At 31.5% G+C, this 11565-nt stretch overlaps 1 protein-coding gene across 1 annotated transcript; it reads left to right on the top strand.

The window, feature by feature from the left end:
• The first annotated feature begins 6726 nt into the window (after nucleotides 1-6726).
• Nucleotides 6727-10574, top strand: LOC100813622 (probable folate-biopterin transporter 9, chloroplastic). The gene is made up of 2 exons (XM_003523841.5): nucleotides 6727-7652; nucleotides 9262-10574. The coding sequence occupies exons 1-2, from the start codon at nucleotides 7166-7168 to the stop codon at nucleotides 10395-10397; spliced, it is 1623 nt and encodes a 540-aa protein (XP_003523889.1). The 5' UTR covers nucleotides 6727-7165; the 3' UTR covers nucleotides 10398-10574.
• Nucleotides 10575-11565: the final 991 nt, after the last annotated feature.

Genomic DNA, 11565 nt, shown 5'->3' with positions numbered 1-11565 from the left:
TTTGGATGCCTTTGTTTCGCAGCTTATATTTATTTATTTATTTATATATTTTCAATTATTGAATTTGGAAGTAACAATGCAACCCTTGTCTGTGCGGGGCTGTGGCACATTTGGATGCCATAAAGTTAGCAAGGTGGGGTTGTTTAAATGTCATGAATAATTGAATACTATGTAAAACATCATTGTCATTTAAGAATGTAAGTGAAGATAATGTGATAATGTTTTTGTCTTATATGTATGTACTTCGATTAGTTTAGTAATTTTCGTTATAATTGAAATGTCGACAAATTTATCTTTAAGAGGATTGAAGTTGTGACACATTCGGTATTACTTTGTATCTTAAAAGATTTAATTTACAAAAAAAAACTAGAGAAATATTTATTGAGAAAATAGATTATACAGAAACAGTGTAAAATAATTATCCTATATAATAAGTTGTTGATTTTATAAAGATTATTTTATCAAATTATATTTTTTAATTAATTAATGGTGTAAAATCTTTTTGCAGAGATAGTTGTGCATAATTATCGGCAGAAGTCTGAAGTAACAATGCAGCCGTTCTCTGTGGGCCTATGGCACATTTGGTATTTGGATGCCATCAAGTTTTCAAGGGATGCTTGTTAAATGCCATGAGTAATTGTTGACCAGAAAGAAAATGTCATGAGTAATTGAAGTTGGAAGACTATGTAAAACACGGTCATTTAAGAGAGTAAATGGGTGTAATGATTGTCCTCATATATATATCATCATCATCATTCGTTGTCTTTTTACTTCAATTAGTATAATCACAACACAAAAACATCAACTGAAAAAAGTGATAAAAAAATACTCTATTAAAGATAAGTCAAATTCTCTTATAATTATTTATATTATTATTAATTTAATTTAATAAAAAATTTCATTAGTATTTTGACTTGTGCATTATATAAGAAATATTTATTTTTATATAGTTTTAGTTTACAATAAATAAATATTTTAAAAAATTTAAATTATATTACAATTAAAATTTAAATTATAAGAAAAATAAAAATAACAATCGGCCGAATAGTGTAAGGGATTTTTGGACCAAGATTTTATGCCTGACCAAGCTTGTTGGCCTACCAATTTTTACGGTTGTCTTTATAATAAATATTTGTAACGGTAATATAAGGTTATTTTTAGATTGAAATTGATATGTGATTACTAAAATCAAATATATAAATAAATATAAAAGAATGATAATTATTTTTTTACTTCATAAAAATGGATGACAGTTTGAAATGATTAAGAAAGATTTTTTTTTTATTAATTGTATAAAAAAGTATATAAAATATCTAACGACTCGTCTTGTTGTTATGATATCATTAATTCTAAAATGTGTAATTTTAATTTTTAAATGAAATCTCTATTAATTTGATTATGAAAATGAAAGTAAATTTTTCGCAATACACATTTATCAAACAACGCACAAACACATAAATAAACTCACACACACATATATATCTTAAATCATTATATATCATTCATATGATAAAAATATAATTTAGTTTTTACATGTATCTAAATCAGAGATTTACATGTCCAAATAAAAAAAAATTATAGAACTACTATGGAGGAGTTGATAACAAAACACAACTCTCTCTCAAAATAATTTCAACGTCATCACGTCAATTTGACGGCTCCCACACAAAGAATCTCTCTCCATGTCATCTATCATATACTACTACTGTTGTTCATTTACTCTCATGAACGAAGGTTAACGATCATCACAGGTACCAACCACACGGTACAAAATTACAAGGGTGGGTTTATTATAATAAAAATCAACAAACATCAAATGATCATGATTAACAAGAAAACCATAACAAATACCACAATCATAGACAAATATCCATCAGTCCAATGTACACTTAGCAATTAGTCATCAACTTTTTCACATTTCCAATCAATCATGCTCAGTATGATGTATGCATCTAATCTCAACTCTCAAATGCAATGTGGTACCATTTGTCAGGAAATAGCCTAAGTGTGTCCACACAACATTCACACTTAGGAAAACTAGACAGCAAGTGTCAAGGTCATCCTATTGTGCACAGGCAACCCCCTGGTGATCATCCTAAGTCACAAAGGAGTTTCAAACCGAGTGACATGCCCCAAGTACAAGTATATTCCCTCATAAAAAACTACAAGTATTTACTGACAAAGTTTATACTATTTTCATGCAATATGAAGTATGAAACATAGGTGTCATCAATCAATGCACTGACCATGGATAATTAAAGATTCTAAGTCATCCCCCACCAAAGATGTTTAAAATTAAAACTCTTTAACCACTCTATTTCTTCCACCAGAGACATCCAAATTGGTCACTGCATCCCCTATGTACATACATAACATACATCATCACAATAACATCATCATCTCATCTCAATGTCATTAACATCATCAACATCATCATCAACATCATTTCATCTCAATGATATTCTCAACATCAACATCACCTTATCTTAATATCATCATCAATGTCATTATCATCTCACATCAACATTATCATAAACATCAACATCATTTCATATCATTATTATCATAAACATCGACATCATCTCATCTCTATGTTATCAACATCATTAGTAATCACATTCCATGTATATGTACATATAAATTTTATGCCTGAGATTCACACTCCCTAGACCTTCAGACAACACAAGTCTCATACAACAATATCATTCACAATTTCAATCATCAATAACCAATAAATCGCATCCTACTAGTCAAAAACATAATTTTTCTTGAAAAATCAGCATGCAACAAGGACAAACATACATCACTATAGTTGGGTTCCCTAATCCCAACTACAGTATCAAAGCGGTAAACCAAACTAAACTCCCATCACCTATGGATATCCCTCTGTCAACTCCTTTCTACGTCATTTGGGGCCGAATACCCCTGTCAAATTAAAATGGACTAAGAGATGTTTCGAGGTCTACTTCAAAGAGACATTATTTTGAAATTTCGATCACACCAATGTGACTAGGGTTCAACAAAGGTCACTAATCTTACTAATCTTGTAGTTGATCTCGCTGAGCGAATTATCTCCTCAGGTTGAAATTGCGCTTAGCACGTTTGTCTCGCTAATCTTGATGTCCAAAAGTTTTACTTTAAAAATCTCAATGGTCAAAGCATGAAGATGTGGGTTATGAACCTACAATCTAAATTTGAAGGCAATCCAACGTTTAACAAATCCAGAATCACAATTTTACCGAAACAGGTTTGGATAAAACTTGAAATCTCACCATTTCAACATAGGTCAATCAAACTCTATATAACATAACATCCACATCAAACAATCACACATAATTACTTCACATAACACCTCAACATCGATTTTCAATTAGTAGAATTTCAGGAAATTACAAAATGTATCCACAAAATATTCTAAGGTTATGTTTGTCAAAACTAACTAAAAAGTCAGTTGAAAGCTGAAAGATAAAAAAATATCTTATTGAATTATAAGTGTTTTAATAAAATTATTTGTTGAAATAACTAAAACATACAAAATTACTTAAAAGATAATAATAATAAAATTTTATCTTAAAAAGAAAATATTTAAAAGGAAATCTAATCAATATTTAAGGATAAAAATGGAATAAATATTATAAGTTAGTAATTTAAAGTAGGGTTTAAAAAAATATTAAAAATTACTAAAAAAAATTCTTTTATCAAACTATCAAATAAAAAAACCTAAAAACTAATTAAAATATTTTATGGAACACACTCTAAAATTGACCTAAAAGTTTGACTAGTTTGAACGAAATATTTCAAACCTCAAAATCTTTGTTAAAAAAAAAAAATCATCCTAAAAACAGAAAAAGAAAATTTGTCGAGACTTTCTCATTGAAGAAGGTAATGTGAACCTTACTTTTTAAACTAGGAATTCTAAGTAATATTATAGGAATAGATTATTTACGTTATATTGGATCGTTTTGTTTTTTATTTTTTTATTTTTTTATCAACATCCTGAATCTAAATCGAAAGTCTTATAAAGTGGTAAATTCTGTAAGTCTTACAAAATGATAAATTCTGTTTAGCGACTAATCAAACTTTATCAGATAAACTATTTTACGGTTGTTAAGTTCTTTTATCTTTTTGATGTAAAAAAAAGTTATTTTATCTTATCCCATAGATAGCAAACTATTTGTATAACAAAAAAACTATATTAAATGAAATCAATTTTACATTTTTTTTAAATCTATTCAATTCTAAAATTTTATAATAAGTTTAAACACAAACAAACTTTTAAATACTATTATCTATATTCTCCTTCATTTTCTTAACCGTCTATTTCTTACAATTTAATTTTTTTATCTCTAAATTAAATAAATTATCAATAGTGATAACTTTATATTACAATTTTAATTTTACATACTTTCGAATTTTATTTTGAATTTCTTTAGATTTAAAACATAAAGGTCTGCTGCGTGTGACAAAACCGTGAATCCACGCTGGTGCCGCAAATTTCCCATCAAAGAATTTCAACGGTCCCAAATCACGTAAACACAAACAAACACCGAACAACACTAACAAAAGTTAATTTAATTTACAAGAAATCAATTCGTATTTAAAAAATAATATGCATCAAAGTGAGGACTTATTAACGAGTAATATGTAGGGGTGGAAATGAGCCAAGCTAAGCCAAACTTTACTAGGCTTGAGTTCGGTCTGAGTTGAATACGTAAGGCTTGAGCTTGATTCATTACCTGTCATACACTTTTTTTAAGGTTCAGCTCGGCTTATATAAAAGTTTGGCTTGGCCTACGAGCCTATTTAAAAGTCTGCTTAAAGACGTCTTTGATTAATTAATTATTTTAAAACCTAGTGAAATACTAACTAAAAAAAGAAACTTATAAAATTTCGTATAAGTAATGTACAAATCCAAAAATAATTGATAAACAAAATCATATTGAATTTAAGTCGTTAAAGCACAAAGTATATCAAAAGAAAATAAAAAAAGAACATAGTATTAAAAAATGTATGGATTAGAGATGATTTGCAGAAAATGGATTTTATTCTACGTGGACAGTGTGCATGAACAGTAATAAAAACTGGAATTCTAAAATCCTAGAATTATTCTCCTCTCCGAAAAAAGACTCCCTAAACTAAAACCTTGGTGCTGTTATATAGTTCCTCATCCCCAAAGCTTACAAATCTATTTTAAGTCCAAGCCCATAAACGAAATAAAATAAAATCTGGACAAGATAAGATAAGATCAGATGAAATAAAATCTGCACGAAATAAAATCTAGATAGAATAAAGTCTGAATAAAATAAAATCTAGATAGAATAAAATCTGGATAAGATAAGATTTGATAAAATAAAGTTATTATTATTATTATTATTATTATTATTATTAATTAAACAAGCCGTCTTGTCAAGCTTAACAAGCTTTTTTTATGGTTTGAGCTTAGCCTTTTTATCTAAAAAGACTTTTTAAAAAGTTTGAGCTTGACCTTTATAGTAAACAAGCCGAGCCGAGCCTTACATAGGCCGAGCCGAAGACCCTCGACAAGCTGCTCGGCTCATTTCCACCCCTAGTAATATGCAAGGGTGTTGTTAGGTGCACCCAGTATTATTGCTGGTGCATCCAACACTTAATGATAAAAGTTGAAAATGTCCCTGTATAAAAGACTTACAGATCAAGTTGATTCGTATGCTTAAAATATCAATATACAGATCAACTTGATCCGTATGCTTAAAATATCAACGTATGGATCAATTTGATCCATAAAAGGCTTACGGATCAAGTTGATCCGTAAGAATTTTACGGATCATGTTGATCCGTATGTTTAAAATATCAACATATGGATTAACTTGATCCGTATGCTTAAAATATCAACGTACGGATCAACTTGATCCGTAAGTTTTTTACGAAACACCCTCTCACACACACCCAACACAAATGAGGGGCAGTTTTGGCATTTTGAAAAAATGCTGGGTGCACCAGCAATAATGTTGGGTGCACCCAACAACACCTAATATGTAATTATGTCTTTAAACATCTTAAATTTAAATATGAGATTTATCTTAATTCTAATAAATTTCGAGATCTATTTCATTTATTTTTTTTTATATACAAGAAAAAATCAAGACGAAACCTTTTCATGTCATCCATGGGATAACGTGATCCGATCATTGATCCAGTTGAAGTAATGATGGATAATTAATTGGTTTTATTTGACCTGATGTATATATTAAAAAATTTAAAATTATATATGTATATATTATATATAAGTATATAATTAACATTATTTGATTAAGACAAGTTTATTTATAGTTAAAAATCTAAAATAACAATTGAAGGATTAAAGTTGATAACACAAGTCCACAAATAATAATTCAAGTATTTTTTTTTACGCGAAAAAGATTTTAAAAACTAGATCGAGTCGATAGGTTTATTTCAAACCGGTCAGATTGAACTAAATTTGACTGGGTCATGTGAGACCAAATATATGACCGATCCATTGACTAAACCAATTTGATTATATTATCGGATCTCGATAGAATCAATCAATCCGACCGGATTGGACTGAATTTTTAAATCATGCATGGGACCCTTAAGTCTCCCGAACTCTCAGGTCCCTCACTCCTCACTTTTTCGGCATGTGCCTTACACGTGCGTCCCCAAATCCTCACAAAGCGCCCTAAATAACACATCAAGTTCCCGGTGTCATCGATCACTGCCAAACCCAAAACCTGGAATACACTTCATCCCTCTCAAGTTTCAAACACTAACACTCACAAATATTTTTTATATTTAATTTAATTCCCACCCAAATAACCCTACAATACACTCTTCTAGATACCTCTCTCGTAATAAACCCCTTCCCTCCTCTATAGTATATATTCTTTCTTCACCACTGTCATCTTCTGCTCCACTTTGTCACCACAACTCACTCAAGCCATAACAAGAAAAAAAACAACTCACCCATTAATCTGTTTCTTATATACAATTTGATGAAAAGACGGTCGGATATTAAATGTGAAAATCTCTCCCAACAGAGAGACTCGAACATTGGTTTATCATGTCGTAAGTGACTAACCTCTTCTCTGCACAAATCAGTTGGCTTTCCCAAAAAACCATTGGGAATCCCTTTTTATTCATTCATTCGTTAATCCAAAATCCCAAACCCATGATTTACGCTATTTCTTCTCAGAACCCATTGGTGCGGAGCATGCCAAGAATCCATAAACATCGCAAAAAACCATCTCTGCCACCGAATTTAAGACCTATAACTTGTTTCCAAAACTATAGTAACCCCAACAGCAACAGTGCCGTCAATAACAGACCCACATTCACAGCGAACACGGTGACGAGGCACGTTTTCGTTAAGGAGAAGTACGAGGAGAAAGAGAGGGAATTTGTTGGTTACTGCAACAGCAGCAACAGACAAATGATGTTGTTGTGTGGGTTAGGCTATTGGGTGCAAGGCTTCAGGTGTTTTCCGTGGCTGGCACTGAACTTTCACATGGCCGGCAACCTCAACTTGCACCCGTCCACGTTGCAGCTCGTGCAGAACTTCGCTAATATACCAATGGTGGCTAAGCCACTCTATGGAATACTTTCGGATGCTATCTATATTAAGGGTGCTCACAGAATACCTTATGTTGTCATAGGAGGTATGAAATACTTGTCTTTATGCTCTGTCTTGTGTTTTATGCTTTTTGGTTGAGGTGAAACTTAGACGTAGTTCCTTGTATGTGTTATCAGAATTCGAGTTTCACCTCGTTAACTTATGTTGAACTTTACTTTAATGTAAATATTTGGTACCTCATGGTTACGTTGGTAGGTAATTTGTAAGTACTGTACAACTGTAACCATACTTTGTGAGTACTTAAGACCCAACTCAGTTAAATTTTCTTTTATTACACAATTTCGTTTTTGAACAGTTGTTACACAAAATGCTGAGGTGAAATCTCAATTCTGATTGGAAATAGACAAGTAGTACCAAAAGTAATTGAAGAAATGTATCTTGAGAGTTTTGTTATAGGGATACTGTTTCTTTTCAAGTGTTTTTTGTCTTTTCGAGTTTTGAGTGTGCAGTTGTGTTAAATATTTGGAGAGAGAGCTTTGTTGTCTATAGTTTATCTATTTGACTTGAGCAGGATTGCTTCCAGTGGAGGATACCGGGGTTTTATGCCAAAAATGTGTTTTTGTCTTTTGCTTATTTTGAATGAGTCAATTGGAATATATAGTATCTCTAATTGTCTTTTGAATGAGAATATTGATGCAATGCATGACTTGTTTCATTTTTTTCTCTCTGTTTTGGGGTTTATCCGAATTGAGATAAGTTTCAAATGAGAGTGCATAAATGCGAAGACCAGGATTAGAATTTAAAACTTGTATCTCAAACATGCTGATAGGGGTCATAGGAATTAAAAGGTCAATCACAGGATGTGATTCACAGGCTATGAATACTGATCACTAAAGAGAACTTAAGCTATCTAATTCTCGAGCTTTGAGATTCTGGAACGAAATCTCTTAAGGGTTTTTTTTTGTTCTGTTATTGCATCTATGGGTTGTCCTTTTTCTTTTTATTAAGGTTAGATATTTTTTTCCATGTTACCATGTCTTGTGTTCAACATGCCTCTTTCTGTATAAACTCATTCTATACAGAAACAAGTTAAAGGTCAAGTTCCTTATAAAGCAAAATTAATTTGGTTGAATGTAAGAAACGTTACAGATTAAGAAATTACAAGAGTAGTGCACAGGAAGACAAGAAGAAAAGCAAGGTGGAACTCCTTTATTTGACTTAGTAGTCTATGTTTTTTTACCCTGAGTTTCATGATTTTGACTTTTGTAGTAGTAGATTAACTTTTGTCTCATAAGAAGTTGGCAAACATGCAACTGTGACTTAAAAAATTGTTGAGTTTCTTGTGTATATGTAGTAAGTTGATTAGACTTTTTATTATACTCATGTCAGTGTATATGTATATTTACTATATTAACATCAGGAGATCTGAAAATAGGGAAAACATTAAACAAGAAAAAGTTGGCATTAAAGAAATAGAACATTTTTTATGCCACACTGATGAATACAGTTGGAGTATCACTCCTGTACATTCAAGGAAGTTTCTTTGGCACATCAGAGGAGTTAGGATTAGATTAGGCATTGGGCTTAATGGCTTCTATATGGTGTAAGGCTCATTATTTTTTTTAAGTGGTTTTCCTAATGGACAGATTGAGGGATTCGATATTTAACAAATACTTTTTTGGTTCAATCTTCAGGTCTTCTGCAAGTATTTTCTTGGAGTCTTCTGGCATTGGTCCCCGTTGCACACAAAGTGCTTCCCAACTTAATTGCATCTGTGCTTCTCAGCAATTTCGGCGCATCCATTACAGAAGTAGCACAAGATGCTCTTGTAGCAGAGTATGGCAAGAAGCACAAAATTGGTGGTCTTCAGTCATATGCATTCATGGCATTAGCTGCAGGTGGAATCTTAGGCAACTTGATTGGTGGTTATTTCTTACTGAAATTGCCTCCCAGAATCATTTTTTTCATATTTTCATCCTTACTGTCTCTACAACTAGCAATTTCTTTCTCAACAAGGGAGGAGTCTTTAGGCATAGCACAACTTTCAGCTCAAAATCTTGCTAAGAGATCCATCTCAGAAAATATCAAAAACCAAGTCTCTGATCTTGTCATGGCTATCAGCGACAAGAGCATTTCTAAGCCCCTTGTATGGATTGTTGGATCAATTGCCATGGTTCCAATGCTTTCAGGCTCTATATTTTGCTATCAGACACAGCGTCTATATCTTGATCCTACAGTAATTGGGTGTTCTCGAGTAATTGGCCAGTTTGCGCTTCTTTCAGGAACCGTGCTTTATAACCATTATTGGAAAAAAATTCCACCGAGAAGGCTGATAGGCATGGTGCAGGTTCTATATGCTTCATCTCTACTTCTTGATCTCGTTTTGGTTAACCAGATAAATCTCAAATGGGGAATTCAGAATGATGTGTTTGCTCTTTGCTTTTCTGGTTTAGCAGAAGTTGTGGCTCAGTTTAAGCTCCTTCCTTTCTCAGTTTTATTTGCAAATTTATGTCCAAAGGGCTGTGAAGGATCTCTCGCCGCATTCCTTGCATCAGCTTTGTGTGTATCATCAATAGCCAGTGCCTTTCTGGGTGTTGGATTGGCATCTTGCCTTGGCATTACATCCGGTGATTACTCGGGCTTGACGAGGGGAATTCTTGTGCAGTTCATTGCAGCTTTAGTACCATTAAGATGGATTCATTCTTTACCAATGACACAACTGGTTGAGAAGCGAAGGAGAAGAAGTATGAGCAGAAAAGCACGCAGAAACAGAAGAGTTGGAAAAGTTGTGCTTGGTTATGTTAACGTCTACAGGCCTGAGAGAGAATGATAGTCTCATAGGTGAAGATAATCAGTTCCTACCTAAGCAGCTCCAATGATTATGCAAGGATGAATGGTACTTGAGCTCTGCCACAAATTCATTATCATTCTCCTGAACATAGTTTGTACAAAACTAGGATGCGTGTATAACACACTGGTGCTGGACGGAATATTTGAATATGCATCATATTATCATGTGCGACTCAAAGGACTTAAAGACTTAAACTAAATTTAAGAATTTGACCTTTTATTTATTCATAAAGTAGTTATTAAAAATATCATTATTTTATTTAAAATTATTTTTTAAGACAATTAATTCATTCAATCTTTGTTGAGACATTGTTGATCTTAAGTAAGTTTTTATTATTTTCAGCTTTGAAAAACTCCTTTCAGCTGAAGTAATTGATACTGGTATCGTTAACATTATTGTATAAGCTATATAAGCATTTGGAAAAAAAATTATTCTTTTTATATAATTAAGAATGTCATTGGTTTATCATTTTCCAATCTTATAATTTTCTTTAAGATATTTAATTCTGAAAATAAATCTAATCCATCAACATCCAACAAATTATCATGTTTCAAAGATTTTTCAAGGTTTAGACATTTCTCTTTCAAAAGTGTACAATCTAGTAACTTTAATTTTTTTAACACTAAATAAAAAACTAAAAATATCTTCATATATTTTAAATTGTTCAAATCTACTTTGAAGTGTGGTAATTGTTTTATCTACGATGTACAAAAAGTAATCAATTCTAAATGATTCTTGAAGAGATTTTACAATTCCATCCTCAACATTTTCATCAAATTGTTTCTTTCTACGACTAATACGTTTTTTCATGAAACTTAGGCTCTATATCCATCTCAAAAGCAATTCCCTAGGTAGAAATCAATGCATTTTCAAATATATTTTCCCTATAATTTTCAAAAAATGAAAGAAGATCTTTTAATTGTTCAATAGCTTCATCAATGCACATATCTTTTGATTGTAAATTCTTACTAACTAAGTTAACTGCAAATAAAATGTCATACCAAACAGTAATGCCTAACAAAAATTCAAAGTTTTCAAGCTCATAATTTGCTAAACAATCAGTTTAACTTTTTATTTTAGGATCATCACTAACTTCAGCTAATTCAAATAAAATATTTCTTATTTGTAAAGTTTGAAATCTTACAAC

Source organism: Glycine max, chromosome 4, assembly GCF_000004515.6.
Source record: "Glycine max cultivar Williams 82 chromosome 4, Glycine_max_v4.0, whole genome shotgun sequence".
NCBI lineage: Eukaryota > Viridiplantae > Streptophyta > Magnoliopsida > Fabales > Fabaceae > Glycine > Glycine max.
This window is presented reverse-complemented; position numbering and strand designations above follow the sequence as displayed.